Source organism: Aristolochia californica, unplaced genomic scaffold (assembly GCF_029961685.1).
Source record: "Aristolochia californica isolate CCGP_79_NKW_82.1479 unplaced genomic scaffold, dmAriCali1.0.hap1 SCAF_6, whole genome shotgun sequence".
Classification (NCBI taxonomy): domain Eukaryota; kingdom Viridiplantae; phylum Streptophyta; class Magnoliopsida; order Piperales; family Aristolochiaceae; genus Aristolochia; species Aristolochia californica.
The window spans coordinates 3,371,230-3,396,859 of record NW_027182257.1 but is presented as its reverse complement, the minus strand read 5'-3'; the positions used below and the strand labels follow the sequence as shown (position 1 = coordinate 3,396,859).

At 39.7% G+C, this 25,630-nt stretch overlaps 4 protein-coding genes across 5 annotated transcripts; 3 read left to right on the top strand and 1 right to left on the bottom strand.

Annotated features, from left to right (window-relative positions):
- Positions 1–171: 171 nt before the first annotated feature.
- On the bottom strand, positions 172–6,249 carry LOC137933889 (GTP-binding protein YPTM2-like). The gene is made up of 8 exons (XM_068777975.1): positions 6,058–6,249; positions 2,923–2,995; positions 2,006–2,053; positions 1,875–1,922; positions 1,681–1,752; positions 1,448–1,603; positions 855–958; positions 172–723 (listed from the first exon to the last, which is right to left on the bottom strand). Exons 1-8 carry the CDS (start codon positions 6,069–6,071, stop codon positions 627–629), a joined length of 612 nt encoding a protein of 203 aa, XP_068634076.1. The 5' UTR covers positions 6,072–6,249; the 3' UTR covers positions 172–626.
- Positions 6,250–7,250: 1,001 nt separating this feature from the next.
- LOC137934539 (uncharacterized) lies at positions 7,251–10,755 on the top strand. Of its 2 annotated transcripts, none has more exons than XM_068778942.1 (5): positions 7,251–7,670; positions 8,275–8,537; positions 9,255–9,372; positions 9,776–9,984; positions 10,078–10,755. In XM_068778942.1, exons 1-5 carry the CDS (start codon positions 7,320–7,322, stop codon positions 10,511–10,513), a joined length of 1,377 nt encoding a protein of 458 aa, XP_068635043.1. In that variant the 5' UTR covers positions 7,251–7,319; the 3' UTR covers positions 10,514–10,755. The 2 variants fall into 2 exon arrangements, with proteins under 2 accessions (XP_068635043.1, XP_068635044.1); XM_068778943.1 differs by having other exon boundaries at positions 7,260–7,349.
- A 594-nt stretch (positions 10,756–11,349) lies between these two features.
- On the top strand, positions 11,350–18,987 carry LOC137934658 (zinc finger CCCH domain-containing protein 56-like). Its single transcript, XM_068779111.1, has 2 exons — positions 11,350–12,852; positions 18,467–18,987. Exons 1-2 carry the CDS (start codon positions 12,057–12,059, stop codon positions 18,757–18,759), a joined length of 1,089 nt encoding a protein of 362 aa, XP_068635212.1. The 5' UTR covers positions 11,350–12,056; the 3' UTR covers positions 18,760–18,987.
- A 3,417-nt stretch (positions 18,988–22,404) lies between these two features.
- Positions 22,405–23,640, top strand: LOC137934593 (abscisic acid receptor PYR1-like). Its single transcript, XM_068779030.1, has one exon. The coding sequence runs from the start codon at positions 22,468–22,470 to the stop codon at positions 23,077–23,079; it is 612 nt and encodes a 203-aa protein (XP_068635131.1). The 5' UTR covers positions 22,405–22,467; the 3' UTR covers positions 23,080–23,640.
- The last annotated feature ends 1,990 nt before the right edge of the window (positions 23,641–25,630 follow it).

Sequence of the window (25,630 nt, the reverse complement as noted above, 5' to 3'; positions counted from 1 at the left end):
AAAAAAGAGAGAAATAGGACCAATGAAGTTAAATGCACGAGAAACCTGAAGTTTGTGCATTGAAAAAGGGCTGCCTTCTTCCGGACCTCATCACTCAATGCAGGTGTATACAATATAACCAAGCAGGCGACAAATTTTAAGGTTGTGGACCGCACCAAGCACGTATCGAGATGACGACTGAATTTCATCATCTAATTGAATGCTGTCTCTAGTTGCAGAGTAGCCAGTGTTATGACATCTTTACACTGAAACACCAAGGCAAGCAAACGAAATGAAAAATAGCGTGCCCCAATAATGTTATTCGCACGCAAATACGCAATAAAGAGGATGTGCCACATGAGTGGAGGCCGGGTCGCTTAGCGCCGAACCGAACGAAATTAACCCTTTAAAAACAAGAGAGAAAAGATGAGCATAAAAGAAATGTGTCTAATTTCAATAGTAACAGGAACTAGATTTAGTATTAGAAACTAATTCCTGATTTGTACATGCTTAATAAAATTAAATAGTTGAAAAGAATGGAACGTTAGACATATGACACCATCACGAGGTCTCTTTCAATCGTAAAATGAACCATCTACTTTTACATGCCAGAACAAATACCACTGAGGAAATATGAACGTCCCCACCTAAGAAGAGCAGCAGCCGCCCTTTTGAGCCACCGGTTGTCCACGAATCTGGACGGTGGGAGGTCTTGCATTGCTCATTGCTGGTTGACTTGCCATCCTAGCGTGTGTCATAAACAGAATAAAGAACAAGTGGCAATTAATATTTTCTCCAATTGGATACAAAATTACAGAACTTTTACTAAGAGAACAGTCAAAATGTCGGATCCGAAAGGTAGTTATCAATAGTACCTGTTCTTGATCTCCGCAGCCATAGCCATGAAGGCCTGCTCCACATTAGTTGAATTTTTTGCACTTGTTTCCAAGAATGGGATACCAATCTCATCAGCAAATGCCTGTAGAGAGCAAAAGAACCATGAACTCTCAAAACTACAAAATATGCTCTGCTCTGTTCAACCATCCTGATAAACCAGGAAATTAAACTCACCAAACTTTTGCTACTTGAGCTTGCGTGCAAAGGCTTCACACCCCAACTGCATAAGGGTTTTCAAGCACAACCCCTAAACTAGGGGAAAGAAAAGAGCCACGCCCCTATTGGATAAGGGGTTGCAAAGTCTACCCTTCTAAACTATTAGGGTAAGAAAAGTGCTGCCACCTTCAGCACGAGATATGTTAGGGTGGATTACTGTTACCCTGTTTGTTGCAGAGCTTCAAGTTAGTAAGGAGGGCCTTGTATGCTAGTTAGTATCGCAGGCTTATTCCAGGATAACGTGACCTCACCCTCTTTGGATTTGAAAACTGATTACGCTCAGGCATATTTACAACAAAGCCTTAACAATGAGCAGAATGGCCGTAACTAACTAGCAATAAATGAAGAGTGATACCTTTGCTGTCTCATAGGAAACTACTTTCTTGTCAGTGAGATCACATTTGTTCCCAACGAGGAGCTTGTTGACATTCTCACTTGCATAACGGTCAATTTCATTCAACCATTGCTTGACATTGTTGAAGCTTTCCTGGTCTGTAACATCATAGACGACCTGCAAAGATGACACAAACGATCAGAAATAGACTGGAGGTGTAACAGAGCAGGTATCCAAATAAATTGAACACTTACAATAATGCCATGAGCACCACGGTAGTAACTACTTGTTATCGTCCTGAAACGTTCTTGTCCAGCAGTATCCCACTGTGACCCAGGAAATCAGTGATTATTTGTGGAAAATAATTACAAATAAGTACTTAGATTTAAGGAGACCTTTTGGTTCCAGTAAGCTGAAATTCTTTAGCAAATAAATATAAGCAACTTACTATCTGAAGCTTAATTGTCTTCCCATCCTGCTCAACAGTTCGTATTTTCTACAACAAAAATCAGAAAATACAATCAGTACCAACCCTCCCCCACCCCCTAAAAAAAAGTGCAGTAAAGAACAATTACTCACAAAATCAACTCCAATAGTGCTGATATAACTTTCCAGATATGAATCATCCTGTATCACACAGATTAGTTGAGTAATATGATCAGAAACATAACTGCATCATTACTGTTAAAAAGAATTTAACTAGATCACTCCCAAGTGCAGCAACAGGCTTCAAGAAAGAAAGAGCATAAACAAGTCAACACTACCTGAAATGTCTTTATTTTTTTATTTTAATGAAGAAAACGACCATTTGTAACTCACAAAAACTATTTTGGAGGGTGGCTTGGGCCAAAAACTCAATGGTAAACATGGGGGTTTCTAGGTGAAATCTTGAGTTACAAGTCTCACCAGGGGATAAAGGGGGGTTTTGGTTGTTAATCAACATTTAAAAAAAGAAATTATTTAGGAGGGTTTCGTCTCAAAGCTTTCCATGTTGTTAACAACAAATTAAGATGTGGCACATGTTCAACAGATCATGTTAAATAATGACCAAAGCCCACTTTATATTTTGTTAGATAGGATAGTCCTACAAAGATAATGTTAGGAAAGATTCCATCGATATTCGTTGGAAAATAGAGTAAACTTCAGCTGATCAATTTGAGAAGACTCTTGACCAAACTGCAATATGGTATCAAAGACACAATGTGTATTTTGTTGGGTCTAGTCAGTGTCCCGTTTGGTTTGTACCCATTTGTGATGTCCATGTCCCAGACCCGTTTTCCATTTGTGTAGGTTTATATATGAGGGGAAGTGTTCGTGGAAATAGTTTTACATAGGTTAATGTCATGAGAGATCTTCTAGTTATTAGTTTCCATAGGTCAATGTCCGTCTTGTAGTTATTAGTTGGGATAAAACTGAACCTAACAATAACATATCTCAACTCCTTAATGTGAATTACCAATGATAAACAACAATTAGCTAAGATTCTTAGTTCTTACCGCAAATCTCAAAAGAAGGCATGATTTGCCAACACCTGAATCTCCAATAAGCAAAAGCTTAAATAGATAATCACTGCAAAATAGAAAGACCGATGAGGAAAGTTCTGTATATGTCATAATCAAATTGGAAGATAAGAACAAACAAAGTAAACATCTTATTATATACACATACAGGGTTGATAATAAGAAAAAATTACATGGCAAATTGTAGAAAAGGATATAACCACTATATGGATTAAAGTTATAGGTTAAGGACTTCACACTTTGCTCAGTATTTTGAATTATTACTCACTTTTGCCAACCCTTTTTCCTGAGAATTGGTCCCAAATAGCAGAAAATTTTCCAACCATAGACACTAATTTTTAATATTGAAATGCATGCCACGAGAGTTATATGTGTAAATGATAGTTGTTATGATGCTCAACTGTCTACCTTCCTCTGGTAGTCTAAGAAAGGTCCTCCAGATCATCAGTTCAACCAATCCACCTAAAAGAGTTATCTGGGTTGTTACAGTTTAGGAGCAGACTAAGCTGCAGGTTTTTACATTCTAACTTCTTCAACCCCAGCAAATGCCAGAAATGACAATTAGTGTGGTGAGACCATCATAAAAGCTCTAAGCCAGTTCAGCAGTTCATTTTTATTTTCCACTGTATGACCTTAACAAATTTGTTCAGTAAAAACTCCTTTCTATAGCATATCAAGTTATCACCTACAACTCTTATCAATCACCTCATGAAATTTTAGTAGGAAAGATAGACATTTGGAGTTGATAACTGTATACCACAAGTCCTGCCACATCTAAAACAGTAGTACTTTTAAATAAAATTCCAAAAAAGAAAAATAATAATAATAGTAATAGGTTAAAAGTTATAACACTGTATGAGCCTTAATGGAGATCCAATCTGCCATTGTCTTCTCAACTAACCCTAAATTAATAGACCATAATCAAACCAAGGTACATTAAGATGCTAGGAACAGGAGCTTCAAATATAATAATGTCACCAGAGACATCATAAGGAAATACCAAAAAGAAGAAAGGCTACTGAGAGGTGGTGTGACGAGAAAATCAGGTACGCATTCAGTATAGAATGGTGTTTGTAAAAGCAACATCACCACCAGTCACATTTAATAGAATCAAGGGGTACTGGAAACCAAAAACTACTAGAATCAAAGTTTACCAGTTTCCACTATCAGCCAATACCTATTGCATATGACACATTGGGAGTTACACATGCTATTCTTGCCATAGTTTGCTGCAGTTTGAAGTTACATAATGCTAGTGCCATCAAAGTTTGCCGCATGCAAATACATATCATGCACAAGTAATACATTCTGGTTTTGAGGAGGCCAGTACAGGTTTGCATCAGCTGATACACGCAGATAGCCATACACATACTGAATTATTATGTACCAAATGTTGACTCCGACACTTTGTTACCAGCCTTATCAGCCTGTACATACGAGACTTTTGGATCACAGCACATGGCAATCCATGTCTAGAGTAAGGTGTTCTCAAGAGAATGCAATGTGTCACTAGTAGAATAAAACAAGTGTAAAAAGTTTCATGCAGCGAGACTGCTTAAAAATACTCAGCTTGAGATGGTTAAGTTATATGATCGAATAGGATTCAGAGCGGTCTCTTTTTATTTACATAAATGTCCAGATAATTGGATGTAAGCAACAAAGTATACAAAGTAGAACTACACAAATCATGTCTAGGGTTCCTCATTCTCATTGAAGCCTTCATTGACTTCTTTACCCGAATCAACAAGTGGAAAAAAAGTAAATGTTTAAAGCGTGTAATAGTGTCTTCAAAAGCACGGGGAGCATGAGAATCCAGATGAAGCTACCATCATAATCCAAAAAGAGAAAACACTTCAACAAACAGAAATTATGCAATTGCTTAATAAAATGAACAGTCAGTGTGATGTATGTGTTGTACATGGCAGTCAAGAGAATCATAAAAATATATGTATCTAAAATATGTATCTGAAAGGTTAGCAGAATTAATAGGACTATGAAACAACTCCCAAGAGACCTTAAATACCTGCCTAATGGTTAGTTACAGTTCAAAATTATTAAAATATCTAGTAAAACGAGAAAAACAAATATATCGAATGAATATGCTGGCATACATATGTATGTCCATCTGTTTACTCCAATTCCATTTCTCAACTGCAACAGCTTTAATACAAACGCAAGACCAAAAAGTAACCCAAAAAAGCCCAATAAATATGTATCTGAGACATTTTTTATAAATTAGTCACATGTAAGATATCTCGAACCCCCACCTAATGCGCACACACACAAATATGGACAATGAGTCAAACGCCAATTCACCATAACTGAAAACCCTGACAAGGACACATTTTACATTTAAGAAAGAACTGAAGAACAAAGAACACTCAGCACACAAGCTGTCCCTTTAGGGTATCATTTTCCCATAATAGGCCTCAAAAAGATACACGCCCTGAGTATATGATTAACTTCTGAGCTAACACTTCCCACGTATACATCATACTGAAATACTTTTGATCAGCCGTACTGTGTCAGAGGATAACATCTCGAAATCTAGTGAACATCCCAATGAAGCAGTTTATTTCATCCCATTAATATTGTCAGAGCCAGGCAGAGCTTGCTGACGCAGCAAGATCAATTGTAGAAACAACCAAATTATGAACAGATCACTTCATAACAGCCAGCTTCATTAGATCAGAGCTAATTTTTCTTAAATACATATCCGAACAACCAGATCATAACGAGAAAGCTCACAGTAACACTTATTTATTCAATTCAATTAGGAAATCAATTACGAAAACGAATCACAACGATCTCGCATAAAAACTTTAGCAAGCGAACCAAACGACAGTTCAGACCCGCAGTAATCGTCAGATCTGACTCATCACACACACACCACCGGCAAATCAAACAAGAATTCACTCCAGTTGGACCTAGTAAGTCATAAAAAGTTCCAAATCGAATAACTTCACGCGAAGATTTAATATGGAGAACAAATCCATCTATCCTAGGATCATCAGGTAAAAAATTTAAACAGAGAATGAGATTATCAACTATCTAAGAGCGAGAAGGAACCGAAAATCAGAGAAGAAACTCAGATAAGGTTTTCGAACTTACTACTCCGGATTCATGGCGAGATCGCGAAACTGAGAGGACTACGGACTGCTATACGAGACACCGTGCTCCCTGACTTCACCGGCACAGATACTCGATCGGATCAGATCCACGCCGAGACAGGAAACGAGAGAAATTGGACAGAATCAGAAAATGAGAAAGGAATAAAATTTTGTAGACCTGGCAGAAAGGAAAGGTCGGCTCTTAAAGTAATAAATAATAGACCCAACGTACGCAGATGGAAGCAAACTACGGAATCATTAAAAAATATAAAAACCTACGTAAAGTTACCAAAATATCCCCACTTTTAGGCACGGGTCGAGTTTTTGAAAATCCAACCCGATCTGGTGAACCAGACTAGAACCCGTTCCTGCTGATATCTCTTTTTACATGAATAGATTTTAAGCCAGGTTTACAGATAAAAATAATATAATATAATTTTTTAAAAAATATATAATAATTTTTTGTGAAAATTTATATCTAATTTTAATAAAATATTATTTTAAATGCAATATTGATGAAAAATGGGTCTCGATGGAAGGATAACTTGAATCGAATTGGTCAAACTCGGATCGGGTCGGGTTCCATTTAATTCAACCCGTGCCAGCCTCGTCGAGAGTCGGTTCACTTTGATAGACTACGAAACGTGGTGAATTGTTTAACGTGGACTTTCGCTTTTACGAAGACGCGCGAGGATTGGAAGCTTTTTGCGACTTTTAAGGGTAATATAGTAAATTTAAGGGAAATGAGAAATTGTGCGGTGGAATCGTGAGTGTCACGTGTTGTGGTTCCGTGTGCGGGGCATGTGGCTACGATGGCAACAGTCGGCGGGGGGTGAATACGAATAGAATCTAATAGCCCGAGTTCGAGTCTCCGTGGGAACCTCGTCAATCTTCTCTGTTTTTCTATTTTCCTTTCTTCTTTTTAGAATTTCTATTTTTATCATTTCATTAGGCATTTTATCAAATATCCAATTTTTTGCAACTGAATACTTTATTTGGATTTTGATCTTAAATCTGGTTTTTGTTGTTTATTTTTGCTAAATTCTGGTTTTTCTTTTTTAAAGTATATTTTTCTGCCTAGGCCCAAATTCGGCGAAGCTACAATTCTGGCAGTTCTTCAAAAATGTCTGCCACGAACACTGGGGATATTTTTGGGAATTTAGAATTCCATAAATAGCGGATAACCGGTATTACCCATATCCAGGCTCCATGTCTCAATTTTCAATGGAGCCGAATCCTCCTCCATAGCAGGAATCCGCGGCAATGGCTCTCTTCCTCCTCAGTGGCGGTCAGGTGACTTACCAACTCCCGAAAATCTCGAACAGTCCTCTTTTTGGCCATGCCGTATCTTGTATTTATTCTTCCAAATGTTGTCGGAGGACTGGAATTTCATTGAGTTCAGAAGAACGGCTTCTGTGGAGGTGGAGACGAGAGGTTAACGAAGTTGTGAAGGTAAAGAGAAGTAGTGTATTTGGGGTTTTAGGATTTGGAGGGGAAGGAGAGACGGAGAAAGAGGGGATGGGAATCGAAAGTGAGGAGGAGGATGGGGAAGGAGAAGTGATGGGGCCAGTTGTGCCTGAGAGATGGGATGTTTTGGGTCTCGGCCAGGCTATGGTGCGGTTACCTCTTTTCTTTGATTTGGCTGCTTGGATTTTTTTTTTAATTTTTTTAATTTAATTTAATTTTTTGTTTATTGTCTTCAATTTTGGATTTCATCTCATCCTTGCATAACCTTTTCGCTTCTCTGAACTAGTTGTGAGGAGTATGTTAAATTTTATGCTCTTGAATATGCCAAAGCTTCAGTATGGTTGTTTGTCAATTCCGTTAATGGTTGTTCGAAGTACTTTCAATTTTGTAGACAGCTGAATTTCAGATTTCGTAGTATCTTATCTCTTGCTGGTATTAATAAAGGAAAACTTTAAAATTTATTTTGAATACTATATGGGTCTGCGACAGTTTTGAGTCTTTAATCTTTCTCCAAGCCCGAAGACCTATTCCCTCCTGGTCTGTTGCTCTGTTTTTTAACAGTTGTTGAAGCAGGTTATATTTATCTATATGAGAATTAGCTTATTTGGTCAGTCATTCCATTTCTTTGAAAGAAATGTTTGAAGTTGAGCATTGGTGTCCCTATGGACTGGTAGCGTTCAAAGTTCCTCTGCAATGAAATTGTAATATCAATTATTGATGATGGTTAAACTGATGAGTTTTCACCTTCCAGGTTGACTTTTCAGGCATGGTTGATGATGCCCTTTTAGAGAGCTTAGGTATAGAAAAAGGGACCAGGAAAATCATTAATCATGAGGAGAGGGGTAGGATCTTGCGAGCCATGGATGGCCGAAGCTACAAGGCTGCTGCAGGAGGATCTCTTTCGAACACTCTTGTTGCTCTGGCAAGACTTGGAGGGTCTGCCATTGGAGGACCGAGCTTAAATGTAGCCATGGCTGGAAGTGTGGGGAGTGATCCTTTGGGTGGGTTTTACAGGTACACATTATAACTGGACACCTGTTTGAAAGCGTAGTTGAACTTCTCAGTACAATCACAAGAACTTTTGGAATTTATGCCTTGTACTTTAGTCCTATGAATGTAATTATAAAACTGAGGATATCAAATATGCCAACGATTTTTTAATCAGAAAATTAGGAATTTGGTATATATGATGTGAAAGTGTTTGTTTTTCTTTAAAAAAGACAAATTCTTAGAACCAATTAAAATGACCATGGAAATCCAAGAATCATCTCCAAACTTTACCTGTTATTTTACCTTCATGGTTCTGTTGGAATCAGGTCTGCCATCTCTTGCATCATCATCATCATCTGTGTCCCATCTATTTTATTTGGAACCACCATGCATAGTCTTGGTTCTTAAGTTATTTGTAGGAAAGAGGCAATAACTTTTACAAGAAAGCTATCATAGGTCTGATAAAGAAACAGGATTGCTGACTTTTGTGGTGAAGTACTCATCTTAGAAACTTGTTTATAATTTGAACTACCTGTATTATCGTAGTTTTCATTGTCTTCTTAGTTTTTAGGGAACAGTACGAACGATGAAGAATTTAGTATCTTGAAGCTTCCTCATTTGCAAATGGATCATCCATGAAGTTTGTCAATCTAGGTTTGAGTTTGCTGAAGTAATTGAGATGGATACAATGCTGCTTCTAACTAGAATCTGGAGAATACTTCACTTTTTGTTTACTTTCAGGGCAAAATTGCGACGGGCAAATGTGCACTTTCTCTCTACACCGGTCAAGGATGGAACAACTGGAACAGTTATAGTTCTGACAACTCCTGATGCACAACGGACAATGCTTGCATATCAGGTTAGTGCTCTCTCAGAAGTTTTTACATGTTGGAGCTGGAGCAATCTTCATATAACCTGATTACTTCTTTTATTAGCTGCCTTGGAAACAATTAAGATGTTTATTGGGAGTCCACCATCTCTATTGTTTTGATTTCCTTCGTTCGAAATCCTCACTATTGGAACAAATAAAACAGAAATTTTTTCATAATACCTGGTAACTTCTTTTATTGGCTGCCATGGAAACAGTTAAGATGGTTATTGGGAATCCGCCATCTAGTGTTTTTTTGATTTCCTTCATTCTAAACCTTCATTATGAGTCAAAATGAAACAGAAAAGAGCACAGACAGAATTTGGGAAGCTGTGTATTATTTCAAGACTGAAGTCATGTCATGCTTACAGATCATTCCTTCTTTGTTCACCAGGGTACGTCTTCTACCATCAATCATGACTCGTGCTTATCTAGCATGGTTTCCAAAACCAACATTCTTGTGGTTGAGGGGTATTTATTTGAATTCCCGCATACGGCCGAAGCAATTGTGAAAGCATGTGAGGATGCTCATAAGAATGGTGCTCTGGTAGCTGTTACAGCATCTGATGTATCATGCATTGAGAAGCGATATGACCATTTTTGGTAAAACCATATCAAAGTTCTAGTGCAGTCTTAGTCTATCCTACTGACAACCCCATATAACTAATCACAAGTGCATGGATATTCTATCCCCAGGGAAATCATTGGAAACTATGCGGATATTGTATTTGCGAACAGCGATGAGGCGAGAGCCTTCTGCAGATTTTCTTCCAAGGAGAGTCCCAATTCAGCAGCAAGGTACCTGAGCCGTTTTGTGCCGTTGGTCACTGTTACTGATGGGCAAAAGGGCTCCTACATCGGTGTGAAAGGTGAAGCACTGTATATACCCCCTACTCTGTGTGTGCCCGTGGATACATGCGGTGCCGGAGACGCTTACGCATCAGGTATTCTGTATGGCATTCTAAGAGGAGCCTCAGACGTGAAGGGTATGGGTATGTTAGCTTCAAGAGTTGCATCAGTGGTGGTTGGCCAAAGGGGCACTCGTCTTGGGGTCCAAGATGCTGTTAAGTTGGCCGAGTCAATAACTTACAAGAAAGAACGATCCAAAATCTTCTCCAGTTCGGATCTCTAACGACTCAGAGGAAGAACCAGATTTATTCATATCGCTGATTCAGTGATTCAGTTTGTATTTATTGTACATTTCTCATTGCTAGTAGAAGAAAAAACTACTTAATCTTTTCCGTAGTCAGCTGGAATATCTTTTTTCTTCATTTTTTTATGTTTGTTGAATGTCCAGGAAAAGCAAATCTTTTGTAATCTGAAATCTCAACTTTTCTCTAAGTCTTGCAAGCATCGGCCAGCTCTGGAACCCAATCGTCAACACTAAATCAAAATAAATCATATTTTTGTGAGATTTGCATCGAGTTGTCAGCAGACGTGCTGGAGATGAGGCTCTGTCTGTGTCATGAAGAAGGATCCTTTTCTTTCTCTGGCCCTTTTTTGAAGAACACCGCGTAAGAACAATTTCAATTCTCCAGATTCAAATCAGCACAACATGCTATTAAATATTATGGGGTTGATCTGCAAGCTAATGGAGGTGGGGAAGAAAGGGATATCGGACACCCCAACGAAGTAAGAGTGACGATTTGAGGAACTCTCCTGGATGAACTTAATTGTTGAGCTGCAACAAAGTGTATTTGCCTCTACAATGGAGAAAGTCTCCCCAGATATTTTCACTAAAAAAACCTTTTTCTCTTTCGATGCAAAATGTTATGGTTTTGCAGGTTTTGGGGGACAACCTCTGCTGCATTTCAAATCTTCGTACTTGGAGTCACTTTCAAGTGTTGAAGTGGGACCCATATCGAATTTAGACTAGATTACCTTTCGACACGTGGTGAAGGTTTACTAGAACTAAACATCAACTCCAAAATCTAATTCTTTTGTAGACTTCCATTTATTAGTATTACCTACCGTTTTCATTGCTCCGCGTCCCTCTTTTCTGATTTCCGATTGAAAGCGAGCACAGATCCTAGCCATTCTCCCTCTTCTGGACGCAGGCTGGAAAATCTAAAACCCTCTTTCCATTTCTGCTGCCTGCAAATTCCTTCTCTTCTCTTCTTTTTCCCGTTTTTTCGTTTATGGTTAAATTTCTGATTTCGTCCTGTTTCAACCTCTGAGGGAAGTAAGAGCTATGTTCGATCTTAGTAATGTCGTACCTTTGCTTTCATCTTCTGGGAATCTTTTGAAGCTCACGGTGAATCGTGGTACGGTCAGTGAGCTGGTGGGTCGCTGTCGTTGAGTTTTTGGAAGACGATGAACTGATTGGTTTTAGGGGGTGTTTAGTGATTTGCTTCTCATTTTTATTCGTGATAAGTTACTGGGCTCTGAGCTCACGTAACTCTGTTCGTGAGTTGGTTGATTTGTTGTATAGTAAATATTCTTTGTGTATTTGGTAGAGTTTATTGAATTCTAGGGTTCCGTTTTCGTGGATTTTCTGGAATTTCGTACACTTGTTCTCTGTTGGTAGTGTAAGCTGCTAAATTAGGATTTCCGGTCTTTAAAAGAATTAGCGGTTTTACTCCTTGTTGCTGATTACGAGTCTGAGCTAGGGTTTTTGATTGTCCTGGCCTCCCTCAGTTTTGAATTTTCGGTGGTTGGTTTTCTGTTGGCCGCCCATGGATTACAGTGGAGAAGTAGGGTTCTCAGGTGGCAATATTGGGCAGATGACGCCAGAAATGCCCGGTCCGGGTCCTGACATCTGGATTCCAGGAGTAGCTGATCAGGCAATGTGGGCAACTGAAGAAGACTACGGTGCTTGGAATGGAGAAACCTCCGCTGACACGTTCTCTACTTCGAATTATGATGGACGGCATTCCCAAACTCGTTCCGGAAGCGAGCCGTCCAATAAAAAAACAAGGAACTCGCAGTCAGATTCTCAGTTGAATAGGGATTCTGGGAGTCGATCCAAAGCCATTGGCAAGATGTTCTTTAAGACAAAACTCTGTTGCAAGTTTCGTGCCGGGACTTGCCCGTACATTACTAATTGCAATTTTGCTCACGGGATAGAGGAACTGCGCAAACCTCCTCCTAATTGGCAAGAGATTATTGCAGCGCAGGATGAGGAGCGGGGAACCATAGAACCCAGAGAGGAACATCAAATACCTTCTTTGAGTTCTTCTGGTTTGGTTGGGGAGACCCAGAGATCTTACAAAGGCCGCCACTGCAAGAAGTTTTACACTGATGAGGGATGCCCTTATGGAGATATGTGTACTTTTTTGCACGATGAGCACTCTAAAGCTCGGGAAAGTGTGGCTATAAGCTTGGGTCCCACTGTCGGCAGTGGTTATGGTGCCAGTGGGAATGGCCTGAATCAAAAGCCTTCAAATTGGAAAACTAGAGTATGCAACAAGTGGGAGACTACTGGGTACTGTCCGTTCGGGAGCAAGTGCCATTTTGCTCATGGCCTAGGAGGTATGCTATATTTAAACTCTCCTTTTGGTTCCATTTATCCATCTTAGATTAACCTTAATAGTCTGCTTTACTTTCTGAATATTGTAAACCAAGATACCTTAATTTTCTGGTCACGAAGTTATTCTTAACACTCCAAGAACTCTGCCTTCACGGTTTCAAAATGGGTTCATGGCTTTAGCTTGGATTCCGAGTTTGCTGTATGTATTTAATGGTAACAACATACTCTGCTTTCAAGCTTGTCTCATTTTCTTACATTTTTCTTTCTCGAAGATCTTAATTGTGGCTAAAAACCTTGTAAAATAATGAAAAGAAATTTTTTTGGAAGAAGTGAGAAAGAGAAGAGGAAGAGGAGAGGAAGAGACATTGAAGAAATTGTCAGGGATAGGGAATAAGATCGACCCCTAATCTCTTTATATTAGCTTTAAGTTATTACAAGAGAAAACGACAGAATTGCCCCTACTCTAGCTATCTCTCTTACTGCTTCCAAACAGTAATAAAACTAAGTAAAAATTACATTGATGAACACCTAATTCACCTCTTTTTTTTTTTTTTTTTATAAAGATGTAATTCATTAAAAAGGCGAAAAATTACAAAGAGATAGGGAGCAAATCCCTAACAACAAGATGTTGAAGAGATGCTCCCTGTTTGGCAAGCACATCTGCTGCCGAATTTGCAGATCTCGGAATGTGAGACCAAATACAAGAAAATAATGTGGTAATCTCTAAAATCTCCTGGAAAATTTCCTAATGCCTCCATGGCGGAAAATTTCCCAATAGACCATACTCATTCAACATACCAATCACATATTTTATCTTAGGTAAAATCATACCTTTTTTTACTTCTTGTCACTTTTATCCCGAAGAAGTATTTTAGTATACCAAGGTCCTTAGTCTGAAAAGGCTGTTTGAGATAATTCTTCACATCCTTGATACCTTCAATATCATCCCTAGTGGGTACAATATCATCAACATATACCACTAAAACCACAATTCCAATCTGCATGCGCAAAATAAATATAGAGTGGTCACTATGGCTTTTGAGAAACCCAAACAACATCATCATGTTACTAAAATTTTCAAACCATGCACATGGGCTCTGTTTCAAACCATAAATGGCCTTTTGAAAATTGCACATTTTACTTCTCTCTCCCTGAGCAACATACCTTGGAGTTTTTTCATATACACTTCGTCCTTCACATCTCCTTTTAAAAACACATTTTTAATATCAAACTGGTATAAGGACCTGCCCTGATTAACTGCTAGTGATATCAAAATCCAAAAAATGCTAAGCCAAGCAACTGGTGAGAATGTGTCTAAGACATCAAAACCACATGTTTCAGTATACCTTCGCCACCAATCGACCTTTACAGTGTTTCATAGTTCCATTCGCATGGTATTTGTACATACCCATCTACAATCAACAACCATGTCTTTCGAGTAATCAAGGCATCTATAACATTTTCCCACTTTGGGGAAGTTAAGGCATTGACGCCGAACAAGATAGCGATTATCATGCTGGCGAATCCAACTGATGATCCACGGGAAGAATGCAAGAGGTATGCCCTAAAACACAGAGAAAACCTTCTCTGGTATTCGATACAAAATTTCCAAATCCAATAATAATCTGCCTTGTTCACAGAACAGAGCCTTAAACAAAAAAATTCACGCCCCCGACAAGCCGGGCTGCATAGCTCAAAGAAAGAAGGCAAACCCCAAACCCTCAAAATTCTGGCCCAACCCGGGTTCAGGGAAAAGATCCGATTACCTGCCCTCTTTGCGCTGATCTATCAACTTGAGGTATTTCAATGCCAGCAACGTGCTATCTGACAACTCAGCATCATCCGACTTGGCTTCTCCTGCATTAGGCATCCTGCACACTATGTGGGAATAGAGATTGGAAACAAACATGGCAAAAGATCGATATTGCGGAGAGAGAGAGAAGCAAATGACACATCACGAGATAAAGGATGTTGAGTGCAAGATTGTTTAGCTTTCTCGAGAGAAACAAGAAGATCGAGGTCACTTACCATAGGATTTATAGGTATTGAGGATGGGTGTTGTTGATAGTTGTTCTGTTCTCTTCACTAGTGAGCATTGCACACACATATGCCAACTTTGATACACTTGTAATGGCTTTTGTGGTTGTTGAGTAGTGCTTGTACTAGGGACATCAAGAATAGGAATATGTAAAGGAGGCTTAAAGATAGATATTGTATTCAGAAGTGAGTTCCTCAGACGATGAAAAATAAGGTGTACTCTCAAAGAAGATAACATTTGCAGAAACATACACCTTTTCAGACATATAATCATAACACTGATAACCTTTTTGTGTCCTAGAATACCCAAGAAAGAACACCAATAGCCTGAGGAGAGAATTTATCAATATGTGGACTAACACAATAAACAAAGCAGTTTGAGCCAAAAACTTGAGGGGATACATCGAATGGCTTACTCCTAGATTTTAACAAATGCATAGGAATGCGACCACCTAACACAGAAGATGGCATTCGATTAATTAATAATAAGATGTAGGCACCAAATCCCCCAAAATGACTTTGAAACATTCATTTGAAATAAAAGTATTCGAGCAATTTCAAGTAAATGTCTAGTCTTAGCTCTACTACTCCATTTTACCGTGGAGTGTACACATAGGAGGTTTGATGAATGATGCCATGCATATTGCAAAAAGTGGAGAATCTACTATTAGCAAATTCAAGGTCATTGTTTGAATAAAAAATAAGAAAGGAAGCACTAAATTGTATTTTTATTTCAGCACAAAACTTGAGAAATATATCAAATACTTCTGATTTCTCTTTGAAGAAGATGCACCCAAGTCACACGACAATAATCATCAATGAAAGTCAAAAAATATTTAAAACCAAAAGGACTAGAAACCTGACATGGGCCCCATACATCTGAATGTTCCAAAGGAAAAGGTGATGACTCTGTCGACTACTTAGTGGAAATGAACTACGGTGGTGTTTCCCTAGTCAAACGATGTACCAAAAGGAAGAGTAGGAACAAATTGATGGAGCTTGAATATTGACGGATGTCCCAAGCGCAAATGCCATAAGGAGATAATGTAGCTTGTAAAGCATCGAACTTCTCTTCTGGAACAACATCACGATAGTACAGTCAGTCACTCTCATGCTCAAAACTGATCTGCCTCGTCGTCTGCAAGTCCTGAAGTACACGGTGAGATGGAAAATGTGATTGAGAAATTAAGTAACTGAGTAATTTCGCTGACAAACAATACATTGATAATAAATTTTGGAACATACATCACAAAAGTTAAAGAGATACCAAACCCTAGAACCATCAGCCAAGGAAACTAATTTGTGAGATGAAGATGGTGACATATTTGAGAAAATGGAAGACATACCTGACATATGGCTGGACGCGCTAGAATCTACCACTTAGGACGAAGATAGGAAATATGAAGTGCAGACATACCTGAGCTTGTCATTGTAGTATTGACAGTTAGAGGATTCAGGAGGCTTGAGAAGTTGGAGTAGTTGCTAAAGCTAGTTGACTCAACTGCTGTAGTATCATCTGTAGTGTCTCCTGGGTACTCCCAGATGATGCTATTCACTGTTAACCACTTCTCCACTGTCCACTGACACACTAGAATTAGCTTCCAAAAAATTTTCAACATTTATTTGAGAAGTGATTAGATCTGGCACACTGCACACACTTTCTATCTGCACAATCTCTACCTTGTCCTGTGTTGTGATTGCCATGTCCTCTACCTCCAAGTCCTCCTCTAGACAATTCAGACCTAGAAATAGAAGAAGAAATGTGTAGAGCAGAATCAGAACTCGTAGTAGTTTTACCATTTTTCACTACTCCTTCAGCCCGAAGAACTCTGTTTTAAACCTTTTCCAATTTATGATCACTATCATCAGCCAATATTTGTGCCCGTATAGTGTCATATTATGGTCTACATCCATCTAGAAAACGAGTTACTTGAATCTGATTTTTCTCTTTCCAGAACTCAGTTGCATCAGTAGTAAAAGGATGAAAGGTGTTAATTTCTTGCAAAATGCTCCTCATCTCTGTAAAATATTGAGTGACTGTTCTCTCATTCCTGGACATACCAAAGAACTTTGCATAGAGCTCATAGATTCGTGACAAATTAGTTTCTTGTGAAAAAAATAGTCTTTTAGAGTATCCCAGATCTTGTAATGTTACAACTCATAACCTGATCACTTTGACTGTCCTCCATGCTATTAACAAGTCAAGTCATAACTTGACTATCTTCAACTTCTCAATCATCATTAGGATGGAATGGAGGAACCTCTTTCAGAAACTTTAGCTTCGTCTTAGCTTTAAGAAACATTTGAACAACCCTAGACCAATTAATATAATTGCCTCATTGAGTTTAGTAGAGGTTATCTGAATAGTATGTGATTCCTTGGAAACAGAATTCCCTGAACTCTTTGAGGGTGTAACTACCTTACCGGAATTGGCCATTCAGTAATTCTCAACAAAAAATTCCACTACACACGCTGGAATATAATTTAGAATCATCTGTATTAATAGAAACCCAGATTAGCTTGCATAGGTCAGGTGCGTCCCACACACCACCGAGTAATTAGGGTGACTAAACTGCAATTGTAGATGACACCTCTACACTCCAATAATCCACAAATAAAAGCATTCAAAATGGTTAATAAGGGCTGATGTCTGCCCAGATGTTGATGACGCAGGCAAACAGTGTTTGTATGGCATGCACAGGCAAGAATAGGGTAAGAGAATCCTAACAACCCTCTAGGGGCACAAATATTATATGAAGTTGTTCAATTGACAGCAGTAACCATTAACCATAAGAGTTATGACAGAAATTAATGAAAAAAGCCTAGCCTTTTACCTTCAACCTTCAATCAATCAACAATTTTGTAAAAAACCCTTTCTTGAAGAGCTTTTAGAATTATTCAGTTGCATCTGCTTGTGAACATACTTTCTGTTGTAGATTTGAATTTTGTAAACAAGTTTTAGATTTGAATTTCATGTTCCCAGCTTCATGTGCTTGTCCATGAATATGCTTCCAGTTATTTTACAGAATATAAGATTCGGGCTTCTTTTCTAAGTGTGATCTTAAAAAAGCAGCCTCTGCAGTGTGATTTTGGGTTTTTTGTCTGTGTGGCAAATTTCGTCTTGCTAAAAACGTATCTGAGTACCAGAGGTACTTTGATACAAAATTTGTGTGTAAAGCTGTTCAATTTGGTAAACATTGGGAATTAGAGAATTTGACATCTCTGAACTGTGAAATTTGTTCTGGTACTTCTCAGAGAAAAGTTTGCAGTAAATGTAGTTGAAAAAAAAAAAAAAACAAGGACAGCATACTTTCAGGTGGATCTTCACCCGACGGCCAGAATCTTGATGGATTTCCCCTGGCCTTTCTGCATGCTAGTCTCTTTTTTCTGGTTTACCTCATCTGTAAATTCAACACTCAGCTAATTTAGCAAAATATTTACCTTTGGATGAAGAATATTGCTTTTGTTTCTATCCAGTAATGTTAGCAAAATTGAGTGTCAAATGAGAGGGGTGAAATGCTTAATGTAAGTACTCTCTGAATTAATTTTTCTATGTTTTCTTCATGAATCTGACAACAGAGCTTCATAGATATGGTGGTGGACTTGTGGAGGAGGGCAGAGATTCTTCAACAATTACAGTGGATGGGAAGCAGGCTGGAGCAGCTTCAAAGACGCAGGCAGACGGTGTTGTTGCAAGTAGTACATCAGTTCCTCATACAGTAGATATTTACATGGGTGTTTCTTCTCAGAGATCTACTGGAGTTAGTCTGAGACAGGGGCAGAGGCCTCTTCAAAAATGGAAAGGGCCGGACAAGATCAGTAGAATCTATGGTGATTGGATTGATGACAACGAATGGGATCAAGCTCGTTGATTCAGCCTCTCTGTCTCTTCTTACATAGTTTGGATGGAGAAGTTCTTGCATGGCACTGCATGGTGAGACCTAACTCAGGTGCATTTCACAGAATAAAACAAAACAACCTGAAAGGTTAGATTTCGGTTTGAGCAGACCTGAGCATTCTTTTAGTATGTTTCTTGTACTCTTAGAACACACTACATGAATATTAGAAGAAAATTAAACCTTTACTTTATTAAAAATTATTGGAATACATCAAAGACTTCTTACCTATCTTTTGAGAGAAACAGTAAGATTATCAATGAATGTAATAAAATACTTTTGTCTAAATAGACTTCTTTTTACACAAATAGGACTTTTGAACATCAAAATGACATAAGTATAATAGAATTTATACATGAACATAAGACAGATATGGAAGTAGAATGTTCACAATCTTTTCTTTTTCCTATAAACTCTGTGATACAATGAGATAGAATGCAATAGAAACAAAGACAAGGAACCGGTTACCTGATCCTAACAGTCCCGGACGAAACCAGACCCAATACGACAATCTGAATATGACAGTTTCTCCCAGAAGCTTCAATGGAGGAGATTCTGTAGCTTATGGGCTACCGCTCATTCTCAGGATTTCCGTAAGGAAACTTCATGTCGAGGACGAAACCAGACCCAATACGACAATCTCAATATGACAGTCTCTCCCAGAAGCTTCAATGGAGGAGATTCCGTAGCTCCTGGGATCCAACATTAATGCTTGAGGACCCCAACAATTCTACCAAATCAGACCCTGGGCGTCTACGCCGCCGATAGCGCTGTTCTACAGTGAACAACTCCGGCCTCCGACATGGCCGCACACCGGTAGGCTCCGGCACCCTGCCGTGTCTCTCCAAGGACTCCTCGTTGTAAATGTCCCACTATGTCTTCACCAACATCTTGATGTCTTCCCTCTGCATGTTCTCCTCTTTGCCCGTATACCTCCATGGCTTTTGAGTCCGGCAATCGATATTCCATACAATCAATCTTCAGCTCTCCATTCACATGAATTCCCTCATCTTAATTTCATTATTAAAGAAAACTTATGCTTACCGCAGCACAGTAGTCTACCACTTTCACCTTGTCGAAACTGAACATTTTCCGGGTGAAGCCATTGCATGGCCAAGACGAGGTTGTAAACAAGACGAATGGGTTGTAGATGTTCTTAAAGAACATGTTCAGGAAATCATAGTAAATTCGACGAAAATCCCTATTGAAATCGCTTTCTTTCAGTGTTCTTCGATGAGACCGTCTTTGCAAGGTTAGGACGAGAGTAACCTCCGAGGATTTGTTGTTCTTGAGAATTTTTAGTGAAAGAATCTCTCCTATAAAGATTTACGATATAATGTTAAAATATGCTTTTTGATTAAGTCCCGTTTGTGATTTTTCTTTTTGAGAATAGCTACCTCTTCATCTTCCTCTCACGTTCTCGTGAGAGAATTTTCTCTGTAAAGTTTGATCTAATCCTGTAAATAACAAATAGGAGTCAATAAATCTTCCAAAGAGGTCTTATTGGAGAAGAAGGGCTATCGCCTCTCAGAGTACTGGGTAGATCCCATTCCTCCATAAAAGACGCAAACAGTTTGAATGATTCGGTTTTCCATTTTAGGGGATTCAAAGTCAATTAGAAGAATAGGCGAATCGCAGCGAAAGCTGGTTAACTTTTGGCTCCCATAATGAACGATGGAAGGGCAACTAATATAGAGAGAGGAATCAAGAACAAGTGGAGTTGGGAGGGAACCACGCAAGCTTTGTCCCCCTCACCCTTTCTTTGATGTTTATTAATGGCAAGTTGCAGGCTATGGTGGAATTTCGTCATTATTCAAGTCCATGGCTTCATCATCATGTCTTTAGTGTTGATGAAGCTCCAAATCCTTAAGCGGCTTGCAAAGCCCAAATTGACTGGGTCTCCACCTTCCATGGGAGGAACTGACAAAATCATCATCAGTCTTTAACTAAAATTTTTTAAGGCCCTTGCAAGTTTTAGGAAAAGAAAAAGCTTAAAATTCTTGCTTCTATCGTGAAGAACCTCCACAAGGTGGGGGAGAGGGTAGGGGACCCTTCTCCATTGATAAAAAAAGGAGAGCACCTTCCCAACCTTCCCAATTTTGTTTGATCATAGTGATGGTGGTAGTGGTTGTGGGAGTAGAGTTTTCCTAGTCAAGTTTTGGAGGCATTGAGTTCATGTAGCTTACATCTTCCCTTTCACGTGTAGGCCCTTTTTTGTAGTTCTACAAATAGATAATTTGGGTGGAGTCCCGGCTCTGATATCATGTGAAGAAAAGGAAAGAGGAAGAGATTACCATTTTTGGTATTCGGGATTGATAGTCTTTGTGGCTGAGGGCGCATAATAGAAACCATCAACAAAATTTTATAGATCATAACCGACAAGAATGGTTTTCATCTTGAACTTCCAGCAAAGATTGTTGGTGGATATGAGTTTGACAGAATTGTGAATGTTGAGCACCGTAAGAGGTTGGGTTAGATCATGGTCATTAGAAATAGTGGTTTGAGTATCTTCAGGAGCCATGAGTAAAAAATGACAGCATGGGCGGTGGGGGAGGCTGGGCGGGAAAAGTGCGACTGGGGAAGAAAAAGGAGAAAAAAAATACCAAATACCAATGTCCATCCCAAAATAACTAACCAACTAAGAAATCTCTTTGCCAACTAATAGGCTTAATATATTTATACTCACTAATCCACGTGGACTATTCCTTAACAAATAATCCTCTCTCAAATTCGACACCCTCTACTACCCACGTTAGTCGATGTCCCTCCTTGTCAATGTCCCAAGTCAGTAAAGCAACCTCCCTTGGAGCAGACGAGATGATCATCCCTAACTGATAAATGGAAACAATTCCTTTCCTGATATCCACCCAGACAGTTTCGATCTTCATCAAAGAAAGTGGGGGCGGGTCTGTTCGCCATTCGGACCTCTCAGTCATACTACTAAGCCAAGGAAAGGGTTCGGATTCAGTGGAGGAAGGTGATAACTCCAGACAATAAAACCTTTCTCCGCTTACGACAGTCAAAAGCCTCTCACTTTTGTCTCTTGACCGTGTAATACCTGTCTTCCAATGTCAATAGGTGGATAAAAAGAAGTAGTGTCGACCGAATTGTCGGCCGCCGGCCTACAATCTTTTTCTTTTTTTCGATCGGATTTCGCTTTCCTTCCTCCGTTCTTCCATGCACGTTATCTGGTAGGTCTGGTAAACGACTCCCAGGAAGAAGACGACGTTGACATAAAAACGGGCCCGCGAAGTTGCTGTGGGCCCAAAAGGGAAGCAACTCACATGGGCCTCAAATGGCGTGGGGGTTTCGTGCAAGTGAGAAAAGTACGTGACTAGTCTGACTCGGCGCTCGATCGGCTATGAGCCAGAACACAATTAGTCCGAGCCAAAGCGTCCACATCACCCACTTGACAGCTCTCCAAATGCCCCATGAAAAACCCCAGAAATTGAAAGGACCGAAAGAGACAGAAATTATTATATTATTTTAATATTTAATTATTTAATTATTTAATAATGAAAAGGAATATATTAATATATCCTTATTATTGCTTGTGTTTTCCCCTTTTTCTTTATTTTTTTTTCCAGTGAAAATAAAAATAAGTATCGTCCCTTCCCTCTCTCTCGCTCTCTCTCTCTCTCTCTCTCTCTCTCTCTTTCTCTCGCGCGGAGGGATTCGGCGGTGATGGAGGAAGACGGGGAGACATCGAAATCGAAGGCGGATTTCGAGTACCCAGTCCGGAGCGGGATTACGGAAGGAGAATTCGAGGAGCTGAAGACCTGTATCAGCGATTACCACACTTACAGCATGGCGGAGACGGGGCAATGCTGTTCTCTCCTGGCGCAGCGTGTTCACGCCCCCTTGGAGACCGTCTGGTCCATCGTCCAGAAATTCGACAGGCCACAGGTTTACAAACACTTCATCAAGAGCTGCGCGTTCAAGGGCGATCGGATAGTGGTGGGGTGCCTCAGGGAGGTCAACGTCATCTCCGGGCTGCCGGCGAGTACCAGCACGGAGAGGCTGGATGTACTGGACGACGAACATCACGTTGCGGGATTCAGCATCATCGGAGGGGAGCATCGGTTGAGGAACTACAAGTCGATGACGAGCGTGAACGAGTTTAAGAGGGAAGGGAAAGTCTGGTGCGTTGTTTTGGAGTCGTATGTGGTTGATGTGCCGGAAGGGAACACGGAGGAGGATACACGGATGTTTGCGGACACCGTCGTGAAGCTTAATCTACAGAAGCTCAGATCCGTCGCGGAAGGGATGGCCAAGGAAGAGAAAACAGAACCGTGAAAGACAGTAACGAAACAGAAAGAAAAATTTCCTGCTTTTTCTTGGGTGAAATTACACAGACCTCCTTTTGCTAAAGAAAATGACTGGCATGCCCTGATTTCTCTTCTTTCTTTCTTCTAAGTCTGTTTCCGTTTCATTTAGAAGTAATGGTTTGCTGCCGGAGAACATGAAGGCCCATCATCAGATCATTTACAGAGGTGGTGTTCTGGTGATTGTTGTGGTTCTTTTTATTGGTGGAAAGCAGTGTCGGAGTTCCTTTCATTGTGCATCTACCAATATCTAAAACGGCGGCAATAACGCTTCTGTGATTGAGGTGGGTGTCGGTGTCACTTTCGAGAAAAAACAATGGAGGTCTTTGTAATTTCCTTTTTTTTTTTTTTTTTTCCGTTTCTGGTATCTCCGTCCTTTGTACTACTGGGTCCTTGTTTTTGTGATGGAGAAATTGGGTTTGTGTTTCTGCAAAAAATTAGGAATCCAGTTTGGACGAAGAACCTTTGTATGTTTGTGGACTCAAATACATTCAGTAGACACTGTAAATGCGTCTCCTTTATTCAAGTTTTACTCGTGGAAGCATTTCTTCTTCTTCGTTCTTTTCCATTTTCTGTGCAGAGATGTCACTGCCTCTTTGCACGTCCAGCTTCGGATTCTCTCCTCAGCTTCAGTCTGACACCGTTACTCAGACTCTAAATGAAACAAAAACCGTGAAGAAGTTAGGGTTTAACTGTAGAGATGGGTATTCATGTGATCTTGAGATTGAGGAGGTTATCGGATCAAAACGAGATCGCAAATCCGCCAGTTCTTGAATCGTTGCCGGAAGAGGCACTGTCAGAAGATTCTCCCAAAACGAACGAGACCCTATAGGACCTTCCCCACTTCCTACTTCCATTATTAGAATTGAAATATCTCCCTTCCACATGATTATCTGCATCTCCCAGCAAACGTTAACACCGCATATTAAGAGAACGGAAAGAAGGTGACTCCGAGCAGTAGAAATTCAGTTCTATCGGACACACATTAGTGTCTGCATCAGCAGGAATCGAGATTTTAGGCGGTTGATTCCGGGACCGTCTTTTTCCCCTAAAGAGGAACCCCGTTTCCCACTCTGGGAGCAGTCGTTGAGATGTGTGGGGTCTGTTTGGCTCTCCTACGCCACCGCAGTCCGGCAGCCGGCGATCGGTGGTCACATCGCTTTAATTCTCCGTGGAGAGCCATGCAAGTTCTGTTGAGAAGACGGTCTTGTGATTTCAATAATGCAGGGATAAAGCTGTCGCCACCTCGAATTGCAGAGGCCATGGACGGTTGAGCTCTCCTGGGTAGAAGCAAGAGCCGTCGCATCTTCTCTGCTCGAAGTCTTTGCTCAGTAATTAATGTCCGATGAGTGGGACAGTGATGACGGCGATCATATATCCGTTTGTCTCGAATCCTTCTCTCCACAGTATGAAAAGGGTAAGCCTATTCGTTGATCGATCGATCGATCGAATTGAATAATCCCAACACTGTAAGAACACCCAGTTATTTAATACCCAGCGACGAAGATGCGGCACTGGTCCTACTGATGGAGGCGAAAGGAAAAAGATAAGCCTTTTTCCTTATCATATGATATCTTTAAATTTTTAAATCTCGCTGGTTCGCCGAAGAGCTCTGCTTTGATCTAACCCCTTCGTCTCGCCATTAAAAAAAAAAAAAAATTCTCTCGACATTAAATTCACTTTCTGCTACAGCCTACATGCAGGCTTCTCAGAAAGAAGAAGCGTCATTTGCCTTCGATGTTTCTCAGAAACAGAAACATGATTCAAGGTCGATGATGAGTGGTGTTCAATGTGGCGACCCCATTTGGTTTGTCTTTTCGCCTTTTCGTTTTTGAAAGGTGAAGATTCCGAACAATTATATGATTATCAAGCATCGAATTGATTGATTAAAGCAAGTGGAAGTTATAAATCTTCCCAAAAAAGATTCTTTCTAGTCTTAGCAATCGATTCTTATTTCAATGTCGAATGTAACAAAGAGCAATAATTTTCATTTCAAACAATCATTAATGGCCTAAAATCTTCGAAGGGAGGATTATTAAACCCAGACATTCTTCTGATCTCATCTCACTGTTCATCATTGATGGATGAAGTAAACTAAAAAGCATAAAATATAAGGAAGGCGAAAAATTACAGAAATTGGACCTCTTAACGGATCTGTCTCATGAAATTTCTGGCTCTTTTGAGGGTGCCGAAAGGTCCCTGGAAAGATTCCAATGGTGGGTGGTTTACGATCACGACTGTTGATTGAAACTGGGGAGTCACGATACTGAAGATTCTTTTTTATTTCGAGCCCGCATGGTCAACCACTAAAATCGCACAGAAAGATGGATCACAACAAAAATGGAAAAGAACAGGGAGAAGACGATGAAGATTGTTTATTCACAGACTAGAGCTGTTTAACTGTAGAAAGTGCTGCGGATCAGCAAGGAAACAATGGAAGTTGTCGTTAATCAGAGGAGACTGTTGCTTATCTTCCGTCAGTTTGTCTCGTTTTACAGATTTAGATTACAAATCGATCTCAC